The sequence below is a fragment of the Gavialis gangeticus genome, unplaced genomic scaffold (assembly GCF_001723915.1).
Source record: "Gavialis gangeticus isolate Ggan-Ray unplaced genomic scaffold, GavGan_comp1, whole genome shotgun sequence".
Classification (NCBI taxonomy): domain Eukaryota; kingdom Metazoa; phylum Chordata; order Crocodylia; family Gavialidae; genus Gavialis; species Gavialis gangeticus.
Window position 1 is genome coordinate 28410388 of NW_017729001.1, and position 26562 is coordinate 28436949.

The 26562-nt window shown below is 50.2% G+C and overlaps 1 protein-coding gene across 2 annotated transcripts in view; it reads left to right on the forward strand.

The window, feature by feature from the left end:
• The window catches only part of ABCB9 (ATP binding cassette subfamily B member 9), a 32106-nt gene extending 11187 nt beyond the window's left edge, over window positions 1-20919 (forward strand). The window contains exons 2-12 of one of the 2 annotated variants that reach the window (XM_019507163.1): window positions 216-913; window positions 1694-1808; window positions 2861-2991; window positions 4812-5017; window positions 7057-7254; window positions 11129-11257; window positions 12976-13164; window positions 14932-15105; window positions 16435-16594; window positions 17181-17317; window positions 19201-20919. In XM_019507163.1, the coding sequence (XP_019362708.1) occupies window positions 313-913; window positions 1694-1808; window positions 2861-2991; window positions 4812-5017; window positions 7057-7254; window positions 11129-11257; window positions 12976-13164; window positions 14932-15105; window positions 16435-16594; window positions 17181-17317; window positions 19201-19497 (2337 nt within the window). In that variant the 5' untranslated portion in view covers window positions 216-312 and the 3' untranslated portion in view covers window positions 19498-20919. The remainder of the gene's footprint in view (window positions 1-215; window positions 914-1693; window positions 1809-2860; window positions 2992-4811; window positions 5018-7056; window positions 7255-11128; window positions 11258-12975; window positions 13165-14931; window positions 15106-16434; window positions 16595-17180; window positions 17318-19200) is intronic. The other variant, XM_019507164.1, reaches the window with a different exon arrangement.
• Window positions 20920-26562: the final 5643 nt, after the last annotated feature.

Consider the following 26562-nt stretch of genomic DNA (forward strand, 5'->3'; position numbering starts at 1 on the left):
CAGGCGGTGCGTCCGGGGCCGTGGGGTCAGTAGGATAAAGCTCTGGCCGTCGGATGTCGTTGCTCCCATGCATGTCCCTGCTGCGGTTGTTGGGGGGGGGGAAGGCAGTTGGCTTCTAACAGAACCACGGGTAGACGCCTGTCCGTACCCCCGGCATCGGCCGACCAGCCTGCCGAGGGCCCCGGCGCTCCCATCCCCTTCCTTTTCCCTCCTAGGCAAGACGGAGATGGCTGCCGCGCCCTCGCGCTAGGGGACCCTCCCCACGTTTCTCTGCCCCAGCTCCGCTCTGCCTCACCCGCGGCGAAGGGGAAGATGAGAGCGTGGAAGGCCGTCGCCAGCACCCTCGCGTTCAGCGGCGTGGATGTGGCGGTGACCACGCTGCTGTACCTGCACAGCCCGAGCGGCAAGGACGTCCTCCAGGACCTGAAGCACTTCAATGTCTTCAACTCCATGTTGGACGTGTGGGGGGGCTGCCTGTACAGGACCTGCGCGCTGCTTGGAGCTGCCATCGGGGTCGCCAAGAACGCGACCCACGGCCCCCGGCGCCTGAAGGCCTCCCAGACCTTCGTCGTCCTCGTCTGCCTGCTCATGGGCATCTATGCCATGGTCAAGCTGCTGCTCTACTCAGAGGTCAGGAGGACCATTAAGGACCCGTGGTTTTGGAGTTTGTTCGCGTGGACGTACGTGTCACTGGCGGGCACGTTCTGCCAGTGGCAGCTGCTGGCCTCTGTCACCTCCTCCAGTTCGGAGTCCAGGGCAGAAACAGAGGAGATATGTGACCCCGGCTCCGTCCCCCCTCAGCAAAGGAGGGTCGAGGCGTCGGGCGCCACTATCCACAAGCTGCTGTCCTACACCAAACCGGATGCCATCTTCCTGGTCATCGCTGCCTTCTTCCTCCTCGTCGCCGCTTTGGGTGAGTGAGCGCTGTTTTAAAACCGTTGTGTAAAATCAGATGTCCTTCTCTGGGCGAGCAAGCGGCTCGTTAGTCTGGCACAAGGGGAAAGAGGGTTCAGTCCCACCGTGCTCCTCGCTGGTGATGGTGTTTGTGTCTTCCCTGCTCCTTGCTTGCTTTGAGGGTGGGAGTGGGGGCATCTCTTCTACCTTGGGGGCCGCTGTTCTCGGTCTTGCTCAGCACTGCCATGCTTGTGTCTTGACCTCCACAGAGGAAGGGCCTACGCCAGGCTCAGCCTCGCCCGTAGACAATAAGTGAAACATTGGCCTTTATAAAACCTCCCCACGTTGTTCTGTTCAGCAGGAAAGTTCAAGAGACTTTGAATCTTTCAGGAAACCAGAGCCCGAACCCGCTCCCCGTCGGGTCCGTGACAGCGCTCCCATTTCCTTGGCCCCCCTGGGCCGAGTGGTGCAAGCAAGCAGCATCAGTGGCAGCGTTCCCCTGAAGCCATGCGGCGTGCACGGCCATGCAGGCGTGCTCATGCCGCGGTGCCAGGTGCACCTGCATGGCCTTGAATGCTGCACAGCTTAGAGGGAACGCTGATCGGTGGTGAAAAGCCTGTTAGATCCTGCAGTAATCTCAGGTGTTAGCGGCTCAGATGACTATGGGCCTTCAAAAATCTTATTCTTTTTGGAAATGAATGACCCTCTGCTGCTATATCTCCCCCCCACCCCGAACCATTCTGCATCTCAAACCTTGCATGTTCCTCTAATTCTCCTTGTCTTCTGCCTCTCCAAACAGGAGAAACCTTCCTTCCATATTACACAGGTTTGGCCATTGACAGCATAGTCATCCAGAAGAGCATGGACCAGTTTTCCACCGCGGTGATGATTATGTCTCTGCTTGCCATAGGAAGGTAACTGCGGCAGATTATTTGTGCTTTGCTTGTGTGACGTTTCTTGTGTTGAGGTCTAAACCTTTTTCCCCAGTGCTGTCAAGTCTGGGTGAGTGTTTTATGAAGTGTTTGGCCTTGTGGCATTGCTCTCTATTGCTAATGGCCATTCTCGAGCGCAAAGGTGTAATTCCCTGCCCCGGCTGTGTCATGCTGAGTGGCAGTTATGGTTAGCGGAGGGATGACCGGGGACTCATAGACAGCCACAGTATTTACAAACTCCAGCGGGGACAGGACATTTTAAGCAGCTTGTTTGCATTTTGTCTCTCTGATGCCTCTTTTGAGGTCAAGGAAAGCTCAGAGTCGAGGTATCGGCCCGTACCTGCCCCCCAGCTGGTGACAGCTGCACAAGCTGGCAGATCCAGCAGGCAGCGGGGACTGGCTATCATGACAGCTTGCTGCCAAGGCCGGTTATGGCAGGTTGTCCCCAACCGGCACCAATACACCCAAGATGAGACAGGGTTATTCTGCTTTTGAGTAGGAATGATGTGAAGTGTTTGTGGTTGGAAACTCTCTAAAAGAAACCTTGACTAAGGCATGTTTTGTTTCTGTTCTGTCGTTTAAAGTGGGTTTGTACTGAAACCAGGTGATATTAGCCCAATTCTGAATTTGGTTACAAACATTTCTCATGTCCCAACTCCTGATGGAAGTGGGTGCCACCTACCATATGGGATGCCTGGATGATAACGTGTCGGAGAGGCCTTGTCTAGTCATTAAAGCACAGCCCGAGAGGTGGGCAACTGTGGTCTTTTGGCATGTTTCTGCTGGGGAGATCACATTCCTGCTTCAGCTTTCTTCCCTGTAAAATGGGCATAATGATATCCAGAGTGTTTGTCAGACCCAGATAATCCGTGTTTGAGCAGCATCTGGAGGTCCCAGGGCGATGGACCTTGGCAGCACCAAGTCCGATCAGTGGCCCCCGTTCCCTCGCATCGAATTGGTGTGCGGAGGCTTGCTTGATTTGCTGAGTTGTGTTTCGTGTCCATTGTTCTATAACGTCTCTTATCTGCAATTAGCTCATTTGCCGCAGGTATCCGGGGTGGCGTTTTCACGCTTGTGTTCGCCCGGCTGAACATTCGACTCCGCAACTGCCTCTTCAAGTCACTGGTCTCGCAGGAAATGAGTTTCTTTGATGAGAACTGCACAGGTGGGTTTCTCCCAGGGGCATTTCTCAGACCCCGCTACTCAGTTTGGTATCTCAAGCTTTGAGGATCCGGGTTTAAAAAGCCAGCGACCTGAAATGCTGAAGCAGTGACTTCTGAGTATCTGCTGATATGCTCGTCAGGGCCTTGGGCTAAGGATGCATCGCTAAATTGCATCTTGCCATGTGTTGAAAATGGGAGTACTGGTAGCACAATCAAGTGCTCTGTGCATCTGTACAAGGGTGCAGCCTGTGCCTTGTGGGTGTAACAGTTCACCTCCTGGTCCTCAGCAGGGATAGACAACAGCACGGACAGCTTTGGAGCCAGAGGAGCTGCCCTGTGGGCTGGTAGCAGTAGAGAGCTGTTGCTCTCTGGACTAGCCTTAGGCAAGATAGAAAGCCGTGCTCCTAGCCAGTGTGTCACCCAAACTTCCCTTTCGCTACCCTGCCTGTGCACCTCAGTGGTTTCCATACAGCCCTCAGTGGGTTCACACTTGCAGTCACTATTGACCTGAACTGGATTACAATGGCAGGACAGGGCTGTCTCCCCTGATTTTTCCACCTCCCTCCAGCTCCTGTTGATCAGGTGTCTCCAGTCACCCCTCAGGGGCACTGCTACCTTCAAATCCATCATGTTTTAGCTCTGCTGCCTCCGTGGATTGCACCTCTGAAAAGCAAACCCTACCCCGTCTCTATTTTTTCCATTTTCCATTGGGCCTTTTCTATAGAGGAGCACTGGCGACACTCAGAATAGCCTTGAGGCTGTTGCCGTATTTAAGGTGGGCGGGGATCCTAATACCCTTGTTGCAGGATGTGACAGGGTAACCTTAGACAAAGAGTTTGCTTGTAGTAGGTGAGCAGATCCTGTCTCAACCAGCCTGGCCAGCGGGCTGAGGTTTCTGGCCATAACATGCAGCGTGACCAAGACGCCCACGACTTGGGCGCTCTGTCCCTCTGTAGTCATGTCTGCAAAGGGGACAGCCAAAGTTCACAGGGGAACCACGACAGGATGCAGAAGCCTCCAAAACCCAGTTGCCCTTCCAAATCGCAGGGTGTTTCACCCCGGGGGACCACTGCAGGAGTTGTCTATGTCATGTGTTTTTTTCATCGGGCTTTGCCCCCTTGGGTTCTCGGATGACACAGGCAGGAGCCCCGGCCAGTTCGGTGTCCTGCACAGAAAAACAGCTGAGCAGCCAGGGCTTAAACAGATGCACTGAACTGATTGCACTCCCATGTGTTCTGGCTCTTGGGTGCCAAGGATGTGGACACAGAGCAATGTAAACTCTAGTTTTTCTATTAAAAACATCTGCATGAATTTAGCACCAGGTGATGGCCCTGGGGCTGTAGGTGCCCTCAACATCCGATAACTGCACAGTCCCGTGCACCCCTAACAACCGGCGTGTCTCCACACTGCCTCTAGAGATGTGAGGCTGGTTCAGCCTTCCTAGCCCAGCTGATTCTTAGCCTCTGCCAAAATTACCAGCAAAGGTGCCCGGGATGGTTGTAGGTTTTGTGTTGAGGATGCTTTGTTCAGGCTTCGGGTAAGACCTGCCAGCCTAGTTTTATATCATCCCTGGAACTGTTAGCTGGGAGCAAGAGCCTCCGGCCTCTGCTAACGGAGGTTGCATTTGAACCCCAGGAGTCTAGGTCAGAGGTCCTCCCCCCAGATCTGTCCACCCAGGTCTGTGCACATGGCCCTGATGATCTTTCGGGTGGGCTCGTGCCTCAAGGAGTCACATGTGGCTCACCTAACAGGAGGGTGGGAGGTAGTCTGGGGATGGCGACGGCTCTGTGCTGTCTCTCCATCCCCACCCTGTCTCTTGCAGGGGACATCATCTCCCGGCTGACGTCGGACACCACTATTGTGAGTGACCTGGTGTCCCAGAACATCAACATCTTCCTGCGCAACGTGGTGAAGGCGACGGGAGTGATTGCCTTCATGTTCAGCCTGTCTTGGCAGCTCTCCCTGGTCACGTTCATGGGCTTCCCCATCATCATGCTGGTGTCTGACCTCTATGGCAAATACTACAAGGTAGGCAGAGGGCTCATCTCTCTTGCTTATGCCCGCTCCCTCTTAACCCCCCATGCGGTGACCGGTAGCCAAGTGACTTATGACATCTTTTCTGGCCTGATTTGAAGATGAGCAGTGAGCAAAGAGAGGTGGGATGAGGCCAGACTTGACCCTGCGGGGGCCTGTGCCCAGAGCCAGCCGTGGCTCAGAGACATTCATCTGCGTCCATGGCGTTCAGCAAGAAGGCAAGCACGGATGCAGCACGGCGGGGAGTATAACTTGACTCTCTGGTGCTGCTGATAGGGAGAGGACCGTGCTGTGGCTAGCCATCACCATCGACTCTGCAGTGAACGTTAGCCCCTCGTACATCAGACTGAATCTGCCTGGGCCTTGCCTGTCGCTTCCTCGAAGGAGTCACTTCTCCCAGCCAGATCCTGCTGCTTGTCCTGGCCACTCCTGTCCACCCCAGACTCTTGTCCAGACTTTGGCTGTTTCCTGCCTGTAGTGGGAGAGGTGCTGGGCATGTGTGCAATGGGTCTCATTTCATCAGGTTAAGCAAGCAGGAGGTTGCTGGGCATTCAAAGTCCCTCTGCCTTCAGGCTTCCCTCTCTCTTAGCTGGGCTAATGGAGTTGTGCAGTCTCCAGCAGTGGGGATATAAAAGGGGTGTGTTGCCTAACGGGAAGAGCCCTGTACACGTGTCTGGGTGTGCACCATGTCCAGTGCCGTGTGCCCTGACTTTCCTCTGTCCCTCTCCCTTCTGAGCCCCACTGTGACGCCTCTTAGAGGGTAGATCTGGTGGACTCCCTGTAGCCTGGGACTTTAGCAAGACTGGGTGAGACGACAGCAACTGTGCTGCGGAGAGGCGTCCTGCCCTGGGCCCCAGGGATGGATGGGCTGATGTAACCGAGCCTTTCCTACGGTCTGTGCTGATTCAACTGCTGCGCTGCCCACACTGTCAGAACCGGTAATACCGGTCAGGGTGTGCGCGCTTAGGAGCTGCCCAGCCCCGGACGGCTCTCCCCTCCTCCAGAAGCTAAGCACCGTGTCCTCCATGGGGTGGAGCGCTCGACTCGCTCAGTGCACGCTTCCTCTTCTGCGAAAGGCAGGTTGCGTCCTTCACGCTCCTCTGGCTCTGTGCTTCTAACCACAGGTGCCGTGAGGCAACTCGGGCCCCTCTAGGGAAAGCCTCCCACGTGCCATGTGCCATGTGCACATTGGCATGCTGGAAGAGCAGAGTCATCACAGCCACCGTGGCCCTTCCCCCTGAGCTCGGTCTTGCTAGGAGAGCGAATGCGCAGGGGGCTGTACATCATTCACTGCCTCGTGTGTGTACCTGAGCAGTGCTGGGGCATGCACCTGGGGAACCTCCTCCTAGCTGCTGTCATGGGGCCTTGCTAACTGTTCCCATGTGCTTAGAGATCCCACACGTTCTGGGGATCTGGGGCGCGGGTCACTTCTGACTCTGCCACCAATTTCCTTTGCAGCCTTGGGCACATCATTTAGTCTGGGCAGGGCTGGATTAACGCATAGGCAAACTAGGCACATGCCAAGGGCTCTAAGTGAAGAAGGGGCCCAGTTGTGCTTATTTTACATATTATAATTATTGCGTGCAAAAAGTAATATAAAAATTTCAGCTTCAGCTGGGGGCCCACGGGTTTGTTTGCCCAGGGCCCACTAAAGGGTTAATCCAGCCCTGAGTCTGAGCTCTTTGCCTGCAAAACAGGGAGGATAAAGCATCCGTTCTCCTACCGGGACGACGCTTGTTTGTTCAGACTTACCAGCCCCTCGGAGCTGGACGTGTCCGTTCCTCTGCGTGTCCGTGTGTACAACAGGTCTCTGGTTTCCGTCTCAGCCTCTTGGCACTCTACAAGCAACAATAATGGTGACACTTGGCCCAAAGCCACTGATGGAGCCTGTCCAGACCCTGGGGTGGTTCTCCATCTCTCGGTCCTGTCCTCACAGGCCTCTGCAGGGTTATGGTCCAGGTGGGCAGTGTGTTGTTTGGAGGAGGAAAGTAACTCTGCTCTTCTGCCTCCCCTCCCCTCTTTGCCCCCTGCAGAAGCTCTCCAAGGAAGTTCAGAGTGCTCTGGCAAAGGCCAACAACACGGCAGAAGAAACCATTTCGGCCATGAAGACTGTCCGTAGCTTTGCGAACGAGGAGGTGGAAGCCCATGTCTACTGGGAGAAGCTGCAGCAGGTCTACACGCTGAACAAGAAGGAAGCCATGGCCTATACTTACTACGTGTGGTCCAGCGGGGTAGGTGTCCCCTGCGGTGTCCCTTTGCCTTCAGTAACTTATGTGGTGACAGGGGCCAGGTGCCACCGTTTCTGCTCTGTGGGCTGGGCTCTGTTGCGGGCCACGTGTACAAAGGGTTTGCTCCTTGTAAGACAAGACCCAGCTCTGGAAATCTTCTAACAAGGCTGGACGGCTTCTGACAACTGCCAGGCTTGACTTCTCCCTCTCCAAAGAGCTGCTCTGCCCTCCGTTAAGGATTTTTACTAGCCTTGTCAAATAGGCAGTTTCTGCGCTCTTAACCGACAGCCGCTCACGGTCGTTCGGCGCGCTCTGCATGCAGATCGCCACCTTACCTACTCGGGCCAGCAACTTTTTGGTAACCTGAGCTGTGAAAGGGTTCCTGATGGGATCCGATATTCTGCTCAGGCACCGACTTCGATGTTTTCAGCCTAGACCGTATTTTGAAGAGCTCTTTTTTCCCCTAGCCAAGACTAGATGTCAGGGCATCTCCACTGTCCGCTGATAACCAAAGCTACCTAAGAGGTTCACACGAGCCGAGCCTCAGGCCCTTAGCTTCTCAGAAAGGCTTGTGATTCAGAAGAGGCTTTCGACCTCCTTCCAGCATCCTGCCAGGTTTGTGTGGGCCTGGCAGCAAAGCTAGACCATTTTTGGGATCATTCGAAGCGAAGCTTACAGCATGTGTTGCAGTGGTGGGGTGGGGGTGTTAAAAATAGAAAGAACTGCTCCTGCGGGTCGGAGCAAATTGTAACCAACCAATTTAGTTCTGGCTTAATAGCACCTTTCCCAAGGTAAATACAGAACCCGGAGGTCAGATCTTGGGAGATGAACAACAAGGGGATTTGTTTGCAAATAACTTGCTTGCAGAATGGATATTTTTAGTTGGCTGCTCTCCGTGGCTAACTCGGCAGTGGTTGAAGAGGGGCAGAGCAGCTCCGCGTTTCTAGATTTCATGTTTTGCCCTCAGCTGTGACTCAAGTGACTCTAGATAGATCCAGGTATAACCCCCTTGGGTTACACTTGTCTTTCCAAAGTATGGGGAGCAGGGGGGACCTTGAATGACAGGCACTAGGGAAATGTGAACTGGGTTTATTTTTCACGTTTCCTGTGACAGTCAAATCCAGCATCCCTTGAAGGCTTCACACGAGAGCTGAATTGAGCTCTAAGGACTTACCAGGACAGGGAGGCTTTTTCACATGAACTTTTGGCTGTTTGGGTTGCAAGGCCCTGAGTCCACCCCGTATCGATTGTTGTAATGATGCAGCAATGGCTTGTGTATCAGATCATCTCCTTTGTAGGTGCATAGTGTCCATTTTAGGATAGTTAGTCTAGGGAAAAAAAAGGTTGGTGTGGACATGCCTGGATTTTGCATGAATGACTCCAGCTCTGGCAGTCTTCCTGCTGCTATCCCACACTGCATTGCTTTGTGCAGTCTTGTCTCCGTGCTCCCTGCTGTTCAGGGGCTGAACTGACCTGATTGAATGTAGGCGCGGAGCTACGAGTGCCCCACGGGCAGCTATGCGGTGTCTGCGTCTCCTGTCCTACCAAGCAGGGTGGGGTCATGCCTCATGCATCCATGCTCAAGGCAGGGGTTATGGATTACCCAGAGCCATACAACCCCAGGTCAGGCCCTCAGTGCTAGCCTTTGAGCTGGAGGACACCACTGAACCCCAACGTCTGTGAACAGCACTGAAGGATGCCAAGAGACTACAAGCAACAACCAGGACTTTGAGGGGAGTTTGGGTCCGTTCCCATTTAAGACGGAGGCAGATGCAACTCCCCCAACTCAGGCAGATGCCAGCACGAGAGTGCTGGGAAGAGGGGTCTGTTCCAGGGCTGCATTGCAACCCAACGGGGCAGGGAGGTTGGCCCCGTGGTTGTTCTGGGTCTCTGCAGGCCACAGCTAATTTGAGCAGAAGTGAGCTGGGAGCTGTTCTGAGTCTGCTGGCTTTTGTCTCCCCAGTCTCTCCCACGTGCTCAAAATAGCATCCGCCTCCCAGGGGAACTGAAGCTCTGCTGCATTTATGTCTCTGAAATATCAAGTCCCGCAGGCATGTGAGGCGAACCAGCACTTCCCCATCTCTCTGTCCCAAGCTCGGCAACATTTTTTGCTCACTTGCAGGAGAGCAGCACAGAGCAGTTTAAAAATCATATGCATTGTCAGGGAGACACATTTCCTGAGATGATGGAGGCATAGAGCAAAGATAGGGATTTGCCATCTGAGTGACACCCTGAGCTTTCAGCTACCTTAGCCTGTTGCAAGGGGTATTTCCCGAAGTGGGATGTTCCAAAATGCCAGGGAAATCGAAGGCACTCTTGGCTGTTTTTAGCCCAGGGGTTTCGGAGAATTTGTGTGTACTGCGCAACCAGCCCTGTATCAATGTGCACGGGTTTTAACTAAATGTAGGGCAGTGAGAGTGCTCTATTACGGCATGGGTCTTGCAAGGCCAGATAGCTTTTTGTGGTGCCTTTCGTATGGCTTCTGCCACAGCACTAGAGGGAACGTTTTGGTGCATAGCATGGCTGTATGTCTGTGCAGCCGTCCGCCCCTTGCGGACCTGTATCAGGGGAAAAACGTCCAAGCAATCGCTTGCCCATCTGCTGCTGTCCCACCTGTTCTGCCCACTCGCCTGCAGGTTCCCACGGGGATGGGTAAGGTCATTCTGCACGAAGCGGGATATGGAAAACCTCCTTTCCAAGCTCACCATTAGCTTGACAGAGACCACGGAAATGGAATCGACACTGAAGAAAAAGCAGCGTTTTATCACCGTGGCCACTAAGGCTGGAGTAGCGCCATTTCTCAGCCCTTCCGATGCCTGCAGCTGAGCTGTCACTTCTCTGCCACTCCACCAGACAGCCGTGCGAGCTGCCTCTCAGCACCCGATGTGTCCCTGGCCAGAGAAGGGAGGAGAGGAGAAATGCTGGGGAATTTCATGGCTGGATCCCAGACGAGGGAAAAGGAGTCAGAGCATCTCTCCCGGGTCCTGGCTCTGTCACTTAGCTGCAAGATCCCCTTTCCTCCCAGCGCTTTTTGGGATTGGAGACTATTAACTGTGCACGGAAATCTTCCAGTACTTCTGAACACCAAGGAGGCTTGCCTAGGAGCCACACTGTATGCGCTAAGCTCATTGCCGAAGCTCAGGCTGTTTGAGGTTGTTCATCTCATCTGAAATTTCCATGCACCTCCAGCTGTTCTGCTGTTGACTGTGCTTCCCAACGGCCGGAGAAGACGCCAGCTGACTGCAGCACTTCTTAGCTCCTCATGCTTCCCAGGCCAGCTCAGCGGGGAGAGAGGCCTCTGAATCCCAAACTCCCCATGTTTCAGGGAGTGGGCAGGGCATTTACCTTCAAATCCTCAGACCTGAAATTTCCCCACCGTCTTGGGCCTTGGATTGCACAGAGCTGTTTCCAGCTGCAGAGGCCAACAAACCGTTGTAGGGACATACCGAGAGTTTGGCGCTATCTAATGCAAATGTTGGGACCAGTTTGGCCTCCGTCCTGAAGTTGGGACTAATCCAGATACACGTGGCTTCCTCAGCCCTGCCCTCTTTGAGATCCCTCTTTAAATGTAGATGAACCTGCACTGCTGTGTGCACTGGCTGTCCCTTGTTCATCCTTCCAAAGTAATTGAGGGGATTGAGACACATCGTCCATCAGCTTGAATGAACGGTGCACGTCTGCCTGCGTTCAAACTATTTTATCCCTCTACTATCCGTGCTCCTTGCCTCGGACTTGCAGTCACTTTGGACAGCCTCAAGGCATAGAGCCCAGGTACCCCAAATGTGTGTGTTTGGGGGTGCGGGTGGCAGAGTTTTGGGTCACGGGTGCACCAGAGAAGCAGCTGGTTGATTTTTTTTGTGTCTGTGCTTGATTGCAGCTGACACTCCTCGTGGTGAAGGTCAGCATCCTCTACTACGGCGGCCACCTGGTGATCTCTGGGCAAATGACCAGTGGAAACCTGATCTCCTTCATTATTTATGAGTTCGTCCTGGGAGACTGCATGGAGGTGAGTACAGTTTCCCCATGTCCCAGATTCTCTCATGCCCTGGGGTGGACGGCTGGAGAGGGGAAGAAGAAGAGTAGCTTCTGCCGAAGTCTTAAACGGGGTAGCATTTTACTGTTTCCCAAGTATTTTAAAATAGACACAGCACACTGCTGTGTGCTTTATCTCCATGATACTCTCAGCCTATGGGAGGCTTTGTGGTGAGAGTAGGGTTTTACCAGAAAGGTATGTCAAGGGTAATGATATCATCACACTCCTATCCTGGGGAGGAGGCGCCATGAAAAAAGTGACCGTGGGCCCATTTATCCCATTCAAAAGCTGCTTTGGATGTCACGGGATGTGTGTGAATGCTGCTCCTCTGAACAGCGTAAGTATATCTGGATCTGGGGAGCCCTGGGAGCCAGGTCCTGGGCTGGTGTCAATCTGGCCCAGGGATTTCTACGGAGAGACACTGTTGTACAACAGCAGAGAGCCTGGCTCTGAGCTTTGTTCCCTGTAGCTTTCTAGATCACATTTTTCAGGATCAAAATGACCTTTGCTGCTGTGCTAACTGCTGGCATTTGGGATGTGCTCTGTCTTCACCTCCAGCTTCCTCGCCCCGGCCTCCCATGCCCAACGATGGGCAGAGGAGACAGCCGTGCTCAGCAAATAGCACTGGCCAGGAAGAACCATGTCGTTTAAAGCCGCTCATCTTGCAATGAGACATCGGTGGTCAGAAGTGGAGTGGGGAGCTCTGTAGGCCTGTAGCTTGAAGGGCTGAGTCTTGGATGCCTTGCAGGCCAGTTTTCCTGTGTGAAGGATAGAAGGGTTTGGAGACTGCCTGTTAAATTTCAGGGTCCATTAAAAACGTAATTGTATTCTTTTTTTTTTCCTTGGTAATTGGCTTCAAGCTGCTAATTTGGCAGAGAACGAGGGAGGCAGGATTCTGGGTGGGGCGGCCGGTGGTTTGCAGGGTTTGCACACGTCGGCTTGTCCCTTGCGATCTTCCAAGTTCCACTAAGCAGGACACAAATGATCGTGTCCAGGTTTTGCCCTGGCTGAGTGCAATCACCAGGGCGCTCCAGCCGCCCCTGCCTTTGTGCAGAAATCAACCCGAATTAAAACCCATACTTTTGGCACAGGCCATCTGTTCCCGGGGCTGCAGCAGCTTGAGCAGATTCAAGCTGTTGTTCCTTAGCCAAGCTTTTCCGAGAGCCTTGTCTGCGGGCTTGGGCATGGGGTGGAAGCTGAAAAAAAAGAGTCAAAGAAAATGTTAGGAGGTGTCTTTCTGTCATCTGCCCCTGCATGGTAGTGTTGGGTGGGTGGCTGCGCTCGGCGCTGATAGAACATGTTCGAGTCCTGTAGGCATCGAACCGCTGCAGAGTACGGTTGTTATGGGGAGCGGCTTGTCTTTGTCAGAGAGAAGACAGGCGGGTTTTAACCCATGTGTGGAAGTTTTCGGGGATGCCTCTCCCTTATTTTCTGCCCCTGTGATGCACACTCACACACACAAGCTTACCACGGGTCCTTTCATGGTGACACGCTCACACGTGTAGCTAGTGTTAGACTGAGCCCTGAGCCACCGCGGGGTCTGGGAACTCGCTGTCTAGTGCTCTGTACGCTGGGATCCAAGACAGAGCTCTATTTTAATGATTATTTTTCCCTCTGTATTAATGAATCCTTTCTCTAGGCCCATCCTACAGACAGGTCTAACCTTGGACCTCTTTTGTGTTCCCTTGTAGTCTGTTGGCTCTGTCTACAGTGGACTGATGCAGGGAGTTGGAGCTGCTGAGAAAGTGTTTGAGTTTATTGATCGCAAGCCGACGATGCTGAATGATGGGACATTGGCCCCAGACCACGTGGACGGTAAAGTGGAGTTCAGAAATGTGACTTTTTCCTACCGCACCCGCCCTGCAACACAAGTCCTGCAGGTGAGAGTCACGGGACGCCCTGCGTTCAGTGCTGTGTCGCTAAAGACACAGCTCTGGAGAGAGCATCCCCTGCTTGAATACGCCAAGTGCAATGTTTTTTCAGCAAGCCAGTTATGGACAAATAGCAAACGGTGGTGTAATCTCCCCATGGAAGTGCTGAAAGCCCCAGTGTTGAAGTAATTTAAAACTGGGCTTGGCAAAGCCTTGAAAAATAGATTGTGAGAAACAAGCCTACAGGATGGTGTCTGTGTAAATGGGACGTCACAGGACCAATAAGGAAGATGTTAGTCAAACTCTCGGTCACTGTTGCCACATGAAACAATAAAGTGTGGCTCAGGGTCTTATGCCAGCCTAATACTGGCTGGCTCCTATAAAAACCACCACTAGTTTTTTTTTCTTTCTTTTTCTTTTTTTTGGAGCCATTTATTAAAGACACCAAAGAAGAGAAGCAGTTAAAATGTTAAGTGAGGGTTGCATTTTAACAATTTCCCTTCTTCCCTTTTCCTTACTTTGGTATTAAGACTTTTTTTAATAAGCAAAACTCCAGTCTTTCAGACGGTGTTAAAGATCATATTGACCATCCACTCCAGGAAAGGCTCGATGGCTAGAACAGATGGTGGGGAGCAATTGTTGCTGCTGCTGTCATTGTTTGAGTGTGCTTCTCTTTCCTTAAAGAGAAAATTAGGGAAATGCATGCAAAAGGAGCAGAAGAGAAGGGCCAAAGTAGAAAGCACGGCTTCTCTCTTTGGTGCTTCTGGTGCCTGCAGGCTGGCTGTTGGAGAAATGCAGGTTGGGCCCACAGTCTCCTTGGCCATTCTGCACTGGGGGAGCCTGTATCAGCATCAGGCTGTTTTAAGGCATTGCCTAGAGCTGCCCTCCTTATCCAAGCTTGCCTTGGGGTTGTAAAAGATGGAGTTGTCTTCGCCAGCTAAGCCAGGCTCTTACTGGAGTAAGAACAAGGGAGAGAGGTAGGAAAGAGGAAAACTAATGTGGGGAAGGAAGAGGACACATGAAGGAGGAGTAAGAGCAGGAGTCCAAGTCTGACAAGCAAGACTGCAGGGACTTGGGAGTTGTGGGAAGCTGGTCGGGATACCGTTGTTTCTCTCTCAAAGGCTGGCCTGGTCAAGATGTTTCCCAGCATCAGGACGAGGAAGGTCCAGCAGCGTCCTGGTGGATGTGGGAGCAGCCAGGACGAGGGACGTTCACTCCATTCAGTCCACCTGTCCCCCTGCCATAAATCATGCCCAGGAAGGGTGGCAGCTGGACCCATGAATATTCACTCAGTGGAAACACAGCTAGGTGATTTCAACTGGGAACATTTCCTCCAACTTCTAGGGTCTGTTAGGTTGTGGTCATGCCAAACTGTAACTCTGCCAAGAGCCCCAAAGCCGCTTCAGTCACTCTGCCTGTAACCTGAACAGCCCAGTTTGTCCCAGACTGTTCGCTTCACCTTGTTCTTGATTTTCAGCAAAAGAAATGATGTAGCTGCCTGAGTTGGTCTCTTCTAATCTGGACAATGTAGCGTCAGGTCCTCTGCGCAACAGGGCTCAGCAGAGGGCTGAGCAGAAGTTTACTCTGGTATCGGTGTCTATAATTGTGCCTCTTTGAAAAAGTCCTGATGTGAGATCAGATGCTAGAATGCCTCTCATCGCTGCTTAATATTGAGACAGAAGTCCACATCTCTTGGATCCCCCGAGAGTCTGTCTCTGATCTCAGATGATCTCTGACAGATTAATGTCTTTGGTATCATTTATCTTTCTGTTACAGAACGTGTCCTTCACCCTCTCTCCTGGCAAGGTGACCGCGTTGGTGGGTCCGTCGGGCAGCGGGAAGAGCTCTTGCGTCAACATACTGGAGAATTTCTACCCTCTTCAAGAGGGGCAAGTCCTGCTGGACGAGCGGCCTATTAACATGTATGAACACAAGTACCTGCACTCAGTGGTACGAGTTACTAGTGATCAGTGTATTACAGCTCTAATCTACTGTGGAGCATAGCATTGTAGACTATTCAGGACACACAGTGTGGACAAATGTGGGCCAAGATTTGGCTTCTTCCAAAATGTGCCCCCAAAGCCTGAAGTTGAAATCCCACTCCTGCACCCCATACAAAATTTAAAGATTCCCATGGTGGGGAAAACAGTCACAAAAATCAACCTTTTTTCTTCCCTATTCCTTTTTTCTGACATATAGCCCTTCTCCTGTTGGGTTTATGACTCAGGGTGCATCACAGCGAGCTTGTCTATGGGAACCCAATCTGAGAACGGACTTTAAAGCAAACAGAGAAGTGACCAGCCATTATTTGGTGTCCGTGATGAGATATTTTAAAAAGGCACACCAACCACGTGTTGCTAAAAGCATGTTAAGATTTTTTTTTTTAAATCCTTTCTGTTTATGTTACTAACACAAGTAAGGAAGATAATTATTTTTACAGGTGAGCTTTAATCCATGCTCTCTATACGTATCTATCTCTCTAAGCAATCGCTGGGAAGATTTTCTTTGTTTTTAAATGCAAAGCAGCTTTGAAATGCAGTGCATCTTCTGCCATTTGAAGTGGGCGCTTTACAGGTGGGAGGCAAAGGCTGTTGCTAAGCAAGTAAGAAATGACAGCAGTCGTGTCCATTGCTTTCTAATTCTGGAATCCAAGCGTGTCTTGGAGAGCTGCAGCATATGTCTGCAGTGTGGCTGTTTCAGGTCTGAGTCTTTGCCACCCCGCTAAGCCACTGTGCTCTGTTGGCATGGAGCACTTAATTCTGACCTCATGCTTTAACTGGTTTTGTATGTCAGCTGATTGTGTGCGTTGCTAGGCTGGTGCCTCAGCCAGTACTTTCCAAAAGTGGAGAGGACCACAAGGCACAGCCGAATGTTCCCAGTCTGAGTTTAGAGCCTGAACAACTCACATGTCCATTCTCAGTTAGGCTGAGCAGGGTGTGTGACCCCATCCCAGCCAGTCGCAGGTGGCAAAATGTGTTTGCACCGCTGTCCTGATACGCAACTGCTGGAGCAAGGACCAGCAGCAAAACAGTTAACACGGTTCATTTGCAGAGTCCAGCCCTATTGTTCACACGGGCAGGCTAAGAAAGTGCAATTAGAGGCCTGGCTGAAAGCCCTGGGTCAGGCACTCTGTGGCTACATTGATGGTGGAACTCAGCCATCTGCACTCACTCAGCCAACTGGAACAAATGATGATCACCAGAAAGAAGACTGTAGTCATTAAACTGTGCCTCTTCTGGCTTGGTTCTGACTGGCTGATTCTCCCCTTCCTTTCTGCAGATCTCTCTGGTGAGCCAAGAGCCAGTGTTGTTTGCTCGGTCCATTGCTGACAATATTTCATATGGTCTAACTTCGGTCTCTTTCGAGTCAGTGGTTCAATCCACCCAGAAGGCCAATGCCCATGCGTTTATCTCAGAGTTGCAAGACGGCTATCATACAGGTATAAAAAACTATTTCATTGGCTTTTGTACCAGATGCTTTAACTATTTAAAGCATTTCATGCCTGTGGGAGCTTACAATTGGTAATTGTGAATGGAGCCTTTGAGCTCAGGTTAATGCACTGATTCTCAACTAGAGTGCTGTGGAACCGGGGTGCTTCCAAGGGTGCCACAGGGTGCCATGTAGCACTGTTAGTTGAGAAATATGCTTCACAAGATAAACCCGGGGCCAGATCCAGATGCACAGGCTTGTGCTGTTTGTGGCCCAACCTCTTTGCAGGGCCACAAACTGCATGCCCGGTATGTTAAAACATGCCCTATGCTGCAAATTTGTACCACAGGGACAAAATTTGCTACCTGGAAATCCTGGCAGCAAAAAAAATGACACAGAAAAAAGCAGAGCTAGATAAAACAGAGTGGATTGGGGAGGTTTGCACTCGGTGGCCAGTTGATCTTTGATCTAAACATGTGTGTCCAGCAATGTAACACTGCCACATCTTTAATGTGCTCCGAAGTGAAAGGAAGCCACCCCATCTTCACGCTGCAGCTTCATGATTCTTCTATCATTTTATCCCATTGATTCAACAGAAGCTGGTGAAAAAGGAACTCAGCTATCTGGTGGCCAGAAGCAGAGAGTGGCAATTGCAAGGGCTTTGATCAGAAACCCCTCAATCCTAATACTGGATGAAGCCACAAGTGCGCTAGATGCAGAGAGTGAACATGCGGTGAGTAGAGCTGATTCAGTTTAATTCAGGCCAAAGAGACTCTACTCCAGGCTTGCTCTACAACTGGACCCGAGTTGTAATTTCTAGACTGTGGACCTGCATAGTCCGGGCATAACATGTAGCCTCTGTAACAGCTGGCAACTGAGACAAAAACAAGTTTGAACCAGAGACTGATTGGCAAGGGGGAATCAAACGAAGTTGTAACTAAGCATCCTCCAAGTTAACATCCAAAAGTTACTAATTCAGGGTAGAGTCAAGTCTCTGTCTATTAAGAAGGGGTTAAAGGAGTTAATCTTTGTGTAGTCTTGCTGCGCATTGTTTAGGACAGGAAACGAAGAAGGCTGTGTCCAGTTGAAATTGCACAAAGGCAGATGATAATTACCAGGGCTGGAAAGTAGCCAGGGCATCAGGCTATGCAGGTCTGCCCTTGCAGAGAGACAGCAAGGAGGGTTTCTCAGTGTCCAAGAGCAGCGAGAGCCTGTCTTATGTCTGGCTGAGGTGTGACACCTTTATAGCCCAGTGCCCAATTAGACTGCCCAAGGATACTGGTTTGGTAAGAGGAAAGAGGGTGAATCCCCCTGCGCCACTTCCAGATTAGCATACCAGGGCCTGATGAAGTCACAGCCTGAAGAAGCAACCTGACCTCAGATCCAATAACTGAATCAGCCGCAGAAGGAGAGACCTGAAGTCCACAATATAATGCAGTTGGAATAATTCCTTGCCTGCCTGACTCATTAGTTCTCATGAGTCAGACGGTGAGTCAGGAGTCCCACACTACAGTATGAGGGCAGAGCACGTGTTGATGATATAGTGCAGTGCTGTGGGGCTGGGACCAGTGTTTAGGCTTATTATGTAGCACTGCCCCTGTTTATCAGGCACCATGATGAGATGCATGGACTGCACTGCGTCTTCCAAAGCAGGATGCCTCTCTGCAAATTAGAGATACTGGTTCTTGAACATTGATGTTGGCAGTGGTAGCAGAAGGGTGCTTAATACAACATACTCTATGCTTACCCTAAAGCAATGTAACAAATGCTATATATAATAACCCCACTGACATGCAGCCATCTCTAGAATCAGCTGTCACCCATCACAACAGGGTGAGGGGAATATTTTGATGAGGGGAAAACCGATTATTAATGTACGTGTATATAAGGTGTCTTTGTAGTCCACATGAGAGCAGCTGGAATTTGGAAGTCATTAAGAGCCTAACAGCATGGAGGGTTGAAACTGTCTCTGTAGACTTCAAGCACAGTGCCTGAGGCACTCAAACTGAAATACAGGTCTGGGTGTACCAGGAATGTATTTGGGGCTTTATGTCAATGAAGTCAGCTGCTTTATTTACAATGACAACTGGGAGATGCTTTCTGAACAGAGAGGTGTGTATACTGGAAGCCATACCTGCTGGCCAGCTGGCTCCCTTAATGCAGACATCAGTCTATTGTGATGCTGCTTTCACATATTATTGTGCTGCCTTTGTCTGCGCTCAGCCAGCTGCTAGCCGTGCCTTGCCAAACCCTGTATTTGTTGGTGCAAGGCAATGCTGAGTCACTTTCCAAATCGGGGCCCAGCCCCAAGGAACATTCAGCTTGTGGGATCGGGTCCATAAGCTCAACACCACCAACCTTTACACCTGCGGTAGTGGCCGTGGCATTCTGCATGGAGGATGTGTGAGCTGAAGTTTGCATAGCTTGTGACAATAACGTCCATAGCCCTTTATCTTCTGTTAGCTTTAAGGGGGTGTCCTGTTTGTAGGTCCTCTGTGCATCTAGAGAGGAAACCCACGGATAAAGCTGTCTTAGTAAGGAGCCACAAAGCCCCTGTGTTTCCTTCCAGACCGATGACAGTGCCTTTTGTGTATTCCCTTCTTTTCCTTCCAACAGATTCAGCAAGCAATATATGGTGATCTGCAGAGCCACACTGTGCTTGTCATAGCCCACAGGCTGAGCACTGTCGAGAAAGCACACAACATCATTGTTCTAGACAAGGGCCGGGTGGTGCAGCAGGGGACACATAAGGCGCTCATGGATGAAGGCGGCCTTTATTCCAAGCTGGTGCAGAGACAGATCCTGGGGCTCGAAACTGGCACAGGGGGCAGTTCTCAGCTGGTGACCAGCCTGGATGCTGTGAAGACCGAGTCAGCGAAGACGCCAGGAAGCTTGGAGGAATTTAGGCTATAGCTGCCTTTCTCTGCCTCGGGGCAGGGTAGTTGCAATACTTTTGCTCGCAAGTGAGAGCACCAAGGAGTCCGTTGGAGACGCTTGCTGGAACGCCAACCTAGGAGTCCATGCCGTAGAACGAGGCCTGTTTACTAATCACGCGCATACTTACACTAAAGCTTGCTGCATACACACCGGTAGGCATATGCTTGCTGGCAAAAACAGGGAAACAGTAGGCCAGATTCATTCTGAGAAGCTGGGTCTGGAGCAAATCCCCATGTTTCTACCAAGTTTCTTTTCTTACAGTTGGCAGTTCCTCTTGATTTGAGATGTGTCTCCCATTGATATGCACCTGGAACTGCTGTTATTGCAATGGATATTGTATGCCTGTGTGGATGGGTCAAACTGGGCCCCCTAAAGCATGTCAGGAGCCAGTTTCCTGACTCCAGAGCCGGGTGGTGGGTAGCACAGAGGGTCCTGACCTTGCAGTCACTGTAGGGCCAATTCAGCACCCACCAGGGTCAATACAAAGACTCTCCTTGGCCTCCATGGGTCAGTCCCCAGGCACATAATATCCCCTGGAATCAGGGAGATCAGTGAGGAGCCCTGCAGGGTCAAGCTCTGAAACATGACTTTGTCAAGCTTTTATCATTTAGTGGCTGCCTTCCATGCCAAGAGCCAGGGGTCTGCGAGCAGATTCTGCTCTCAGATCCATTGCTGCTGTTCTGTGAGCATTTTATTTTTAAAGGATGAGAAGTTTGATCTTAACTCAGTCGATTTTTTGAAGTGCTGCGTCTCTATGGGGAGCAGCATGATGGCTGTCTAGCTGCCATGTCTGTTGGGTGCTAGTCAGTCCTATTTCAAAGTTTGTTTGTTGGCTCTTTCTTTTTAACTCAGTCCCAGCACTTGATTTCTTAATCACGATTTCTTAAAAAGGGAACATCAAATCTGAATGATGGCACTTTATAGATCCTGCCAAACCCTTGGTTTGGGGCTACTGTATCATTTTCACTGCACGGGAAGTTTCTTCTTTGATTTTTGGTGTTTTGTTTTTGTTTTTAATGAGAGGAGGGGGAAAAAAAGGGAGACACGTATCCTTATTCCATACATCACTGATGAATCTGCCTTAATGTCTTTACCATGTCGTAAAGACTGGTAAGAGCGTGTATGCAGCCAGCAAGGTGAGGTTTGAGAAATAGCATTGTGTTTCGCAAAGGGAAGGGTGAGTCAGGTCACACACCGGGAAGAAATGACCTCAAGCACTTTAGATCTCCTGGTAATTACGTTCCAGTTTTTGAATGCTGCTCTGTAACATTTGATCGGGTTTTTTTGCCGGGTTCTGGGTTTTCTGTTTGTTTGGTTTGTTGGTTTGGCAATGTTTTATGAACTGTTAGTGTCCTCCAGGGGGATACCTTACAAATAAAACACTACCTCTGCTGCTCAGCTTCCGAGCCAAAGTCTCAAGGGTCCTTTCGCCTCCAAATAAAATAAGCCAGGGGAGTTTCCAGGTGATGTCTTGAAGCAATATGCAAATACATGACGCACAATCTCCTTCTGGCTCAGTCAGTGGAAAGGAGGAGACACAGTGTCTATGAGGATCATGTGTGTTGAAATCGTCAGCAGCTGATAGTTGCCTCAGAGCTTGGGAGTAGGTGATGATAAGCCAGCTAATAGCTGGTTTTTATTCTGCAGCTTACCTTGCTATTCTGCCTTTCCTTTGCAGGATGCTATCTCCAGGTCAGAAAGCAGGGTGTCCCATACTGGCTCTGTCTTAAGCATGATACTTTTTAACGGGGTAAAACAACTGCACTTCCGGATAGAGGATCTTTTTTATTTTATGTGCCTGCTTTGCTTGGCAGTGCCTCCTCCCTTTAAAGAGTCAGCCATATCATTCTGGAGATAGTTTCACAGTTCAAGGTGGATAGGTGGACAAGGTCCACTTGGGGGGAAAAAATGACGCTGTAGGTGTGCTGAGTGGATGAACCTGGTCCGGTAGCTGGAACGGGGAAGAGTAACTCTGGTTTTCTGTTGGTATAATTAAGAGCGGGTATTTGCCAGTAGTCTGTAAGAATGGAAGTATTCTCTGCTTGATTTTAAAGTGTGCAGAGCCTAGGGCATGAACCTAGCAAACACTGCCTGGGGCTACAGAGTGCTAGCTTATCTTGACTCAAGGAAGTAAAAAGGAAGAGCACATCACATGGCATTTTTTTTTTTCTCTCTGCCATTGCTGCAGTGAGGGTTAAAATGTGTGCGTCCTTCTAAACCCCTCTTTTTAGACACCCAAAATAACTAATTCCACTTTTATCGCACATGCAGATGGAAAGCTTGAAGAAGCTGAAGGAAATATATACACCCAAAGATACTCAAGGAAATGTGGTGGGAGTGAGTTGGCTCTGTCCCATGGTCTGTGGTCTCCAGCCTTCGCTGACCTTTGGGCAAAAGTACTTGGCTTATAGCGAGCTACAGAGAGCTTTGCTTCTCCCCTCGACCTGGACCACAGTGGCAAAGGTCTTGGTTTTCACTTCCTAAGTGCCTGTGGCCACAATGTGGGACAGCATCACAGACTGCTGCCTGTGAGTCACCGTGTTGGAGGCTGCTGCTTTGGGTCTTATTTGTATGGGGAAACTCTCAGCAAACAAGGTAGGGCTCGGACACAAAACACAAGAGCTATTCTGATGTGCTCCTCCCTGTGTGGTGGATACTTTTATTCCATACTAAGAGAAATCTATACTGCAGAAATGAAAACCAGACTCTCCCACTGCTTAAAAACTGTGCTCTTGCCTGAAATTGTCCTTGTTGCTACCTTACCTTGCTTAGGGAAAGGAACTTGGGTTTGGTTAGCAGCACAAATTCCACCCAAAGCTCTTTGAACACGGTTGGTTAGCACCACATCATCTTGGTTTAACTCCAGTTACCCAGCTCAGGTTGGCCAATGTAAAGTAAGAACGCATACTTTTTGACAGTGTACCTGCAAAAGGTATTTTTTGGACCTTTTACAGTCCAGAAAGATGCTAAAGTCAAGCATAAAAAGGCACCCACGGAATAGGAGCCACCATACAAGGAGCTAGTGCACAGCAGTTATTCTGCCGTGGCATTCTAGGTTGCTTTTCTTTGGAGCAAGACATATGGACTCCTTTGCAAATCCTAGATGTAACCTTTCTTGGGTGTCTGCCCAGAAATGCAATAAAGCAACTAATTTAGTATTGGCCTAGTTTTTCACATTATGTGTTTAGAGGCTTTTGACTTATGCAAACCTGGAGAGAAAAGTTTTCCTCTGCTTAAATGGTCTTTATTTTCCACCCAACAGGTAGCACTGCTAGCTTAGTCTGATAACTTAGGTTACCCTCTAGACTTTCACTTGAGGGCACTTGCTGCAAAGCTGGAAGAAATTGGTTTGCTATAGGGGTCAAAAAATTGCAAAGGGTCTACTGAACTTTTGTAGCGCATTGCTTTCATTGCTTCAGATGTGTGCGTGTTGGGATACACCCAGATTTTCTGGATGTAAACACTGAAGAATCCCATCAGAAAGGTGTGCAAGGGGAGATTCTAGGGTCATAGCCCCCCACCAGTGCTATGTGCTTCCATCTGTGCCTTCGTCCTGGCAGCTAATGTGGATGTCCTGCTGATGTCGCAGTGGGAACAGAGCACAGTGAAAAATGCAGCTGTTTTTATTTCAATAACCGCACGTTCCAATGCATCTGAACAGGCCAAAGTAAGAACTTGTGTTTTGTTCAGCGGTTAGACACTGAGCTGTCTGGACACACAGGTGTGGGGACACATAGCAAACCCATATGCAAAGAATCTCTTTTTCTCCGTGGGATTTAGGTGAGCAAGGTAGATATAAAACGAGGTTCCTCTTGGGCTGCCCACCTTTTCCTGCCTGAAGAATAAGGTGCCGAATAAGTGCTCGCTCTCCATATCTCTCTCTCAGCGGGCTGGATGTTCAAATGGTTTGGGGACAACTGTCTGACTAAAGTGCAGGTTCTAAATAGAAGATCCTGGATCCTGCACTTTCTGAAGAGACAAAAGGCAATTCACAAGTCACAGATGCAACCCAAAAATGTACTTGGTGGTTAGCTGCTGGGCTTACAAGGGTTAATATGCTCCATAAATTAGGCTTGCGGGTTTAAGAGTCTAGGTAACCAACTGTTTTTTTCGTTTTTTCAAGGTCAAACAAATTGTTAAGATGACTTTCAAAACACAGATGCGTATGCACTGGTTCTGCTGTTGAACTTGAGAGAGACCAGAGGACAGAGGGAGATCCAGGAGCAGGGTTATAACTAAATCCATTTTTAAGCATCTAATAAAATTGAACACTGAATTTAAAGGAGGATGCATGCCAGTCCTGGCTGGCACTTAACTCGGAGTCTGCATTCGGTGCTCTGTGATTGAATTCTAAACCCAGTCCTTTTCAGTCTGTTTCTTTGCTGCAAAAAAAAATGAATTCCTCTTGCCAGGAAAAAAGCACTTTGGTATTTATTTGGGCTGGTTAATCAATACTGGAGGAAAAAATCCATTTCCATACTGCTGTGGGTTTGGATTGGTATAACCAGCAGATTGTATAATCAACAGTTCCTGCAGGAAAGGCATCTGGTGGTGAGTAATTTTAAATGCTCAGAAAATGTCATCTAAAAGGGATTCCAGTAAAGGTACAAGATGCATCTTGTAGCATCTCATGGCTCAGCCTGAAGGGTTTTGGTGGTGGGCGGTGAGCTCGCTAGCTCCCAGCTGATTTGGGAGAGGGCATGCTGTCCCAACATCTTCATGTTTCCTGAAGGCGGATGAAGGGAGTTGGATGTCACTGTTGAAGTGGAATATGTATCTGCCCAAAAGCAGACAAACTCTGCATATCTCAGTTCACCTCTCTTGTAACCTCAGCAGCCTTTCCTGCCTGCGTAGGAAGCTGAACTACATACCGACTCCACCTAGCAGGGTAGGGCTGGGACAGAACTAAAATGCTAAGCAAACAGCTGACACTGCCAGACCTCTGGGTCCTAAACAAGTCTCACTAGGACAGGGAGACAGGTTGCCAATCAGTGTTTGGTACTCACGACAAAGAACCATTTAATATCCCCCTAGACATTTTTCACAGCTTCATAAGAGTCTTCCTCAACAGATCATTAATAATAGTATAACACGGTGCCAGTCACCCAGAGCTCTCAAAGCAAAAGCACTGTTCTCCTTTATAACGTCCCTCCACTGAGGCTGAGAAACAGCACTTCTGGAGGAACCTCAGGCTAAGAAACTTGCCCACCCCCTTTCATGCCTCATCTGTGTAACATCCCCACGTGCATCATTTTTTGAGGCAGTATGTGGAAAAAGGGGTTTCATCCAGACCCTGTTTTCCCAGAGGCCGGGTGTGCACATTCGTGGCATGTGATAGCGTGTCGGCATAGCAACTATCTACCAGTTTTGAATAACAAGGTCATACTGTTGCAGTCACACAGAAGCCAGTGTCAGCTGTAAGCAGACAGGTGACAAGTACCCAGTGCTAGCATGTATGTATTCCTCATTTCATTCAAATTTCAAGCTTACCACTGACCACATGCACCTAATAGAAGTGGCACGGCATGTCCCCATAGATGTTGTGGTCCCTCCCGACCCTAGCATCTATGGACGTGTGCCTGAGCCCACCTGTCCAGCAGGGCCTGTAAATTCTGCTCGACTTCTCCATTTGCTCACGTGTCGCCCGTTACCCACTTTTCTATATGATCAGCCTGAAATGGGCTTGCAGCGGAAGCGCGTGAGAGCAGCCCATAGGTTGAATAACATATTTGTGAGTAATGATTACAATGAAGGGTGAGGTCGAATTGCTATGAACTGTGGCATACCAGTAGACTAATAAAAGATAATAGATCAATGTACGTAGGCATTTAGCTGTCCACAGGTATGTCCCAGGCCAAACACAACATCTGTGTAACTTCAGTCCATTTTGATGGAGCTATGCCAGCCATAATTTCCCCCCAATATTCCTACTGCATTGCTTGAATAATACTAATAATAGCAGAGCCCACACCAAGGGTTTTATGGCGACTTCTTGTCGACTGCTTTTGGCTAAGTGATTTAAATATCCCATTTATCCAGCCATTTCTTTATGTAAGCAGTTCAGTAAACAGGATGCACAGACTGGAAAATATATTGATTTAGTAAATGATTTTCAGGCCTAATTGTATTTATCAGCTAGCAGTAATTGAAGAGTTACTGCATGAAATTGTTACCGGACCAGATTAATTCCTGGTGGTGCTCTGTTGATGCTAATTGGCATATACCAGGAAAGAGTGCCCCATACCTCTACAACATATTAAAGTGTTGTTGATATGTTATTATTTAACCCAGTGGGTGGATATTACTTGGAAGATGCAAGTAAATCTTAAACCTAAAGCCACCGTAGCTACTACATTTTGCAGCAATGTATTTAAGTGTCCGGGCATTTGCTGTCTGATGTCTCTAAACAATTATATCACTTAATATGAAGTATAAGCTGGAAGAGGAAGCTTTTTGCAGCTGCTCGTAATGCCGTACCTTCCAGAGGGAGGGCCGCCAAACGGATCCGCGAGACCTGGAAGCAAAAATACTGGAGTTATTTTTAACCCAGTGCGTATTCAATCCGGACTTGAGCAAAATAATGCGACTGCTCTTACGAGACTGGTTAGGGACCTAAGTGTTTAAGGAAGCGCGGCTCAAATGTTCGTACGGACTCTCCTTCCTAATCTCCAGCCGTGCACAGCCCTAAATGAAAGGGGAACGAGCATGGTGGGCCGCACGCCCGTCACTCCCTGCATCGGGGACAACGAATACATCATGGTGAGCCACCCTTCGGTTCTCGAGCAGGTTTAAGGCTCGGTCCCCGGTTCCCCCAGCTCCACCACGAGCACGCCGCATGGCCGCGTCTGGTCCGCGGGGACGATCAGCCTACGGCAGCCCCCCAAAAGAGGGGAGGCGACTCCGGATCCTGAAGGGCTCTAGGAAGCCCCCGAGATCCCAAACCACCTCGTGTCCCCTGGCCGGTCGGGAGGCGTCCCAGCGTGTCCCGCAGGCCCCGCGGCGCTGGGGGGGCGCGTGCCCCGTGGCCGCCGCAGCGCCCGC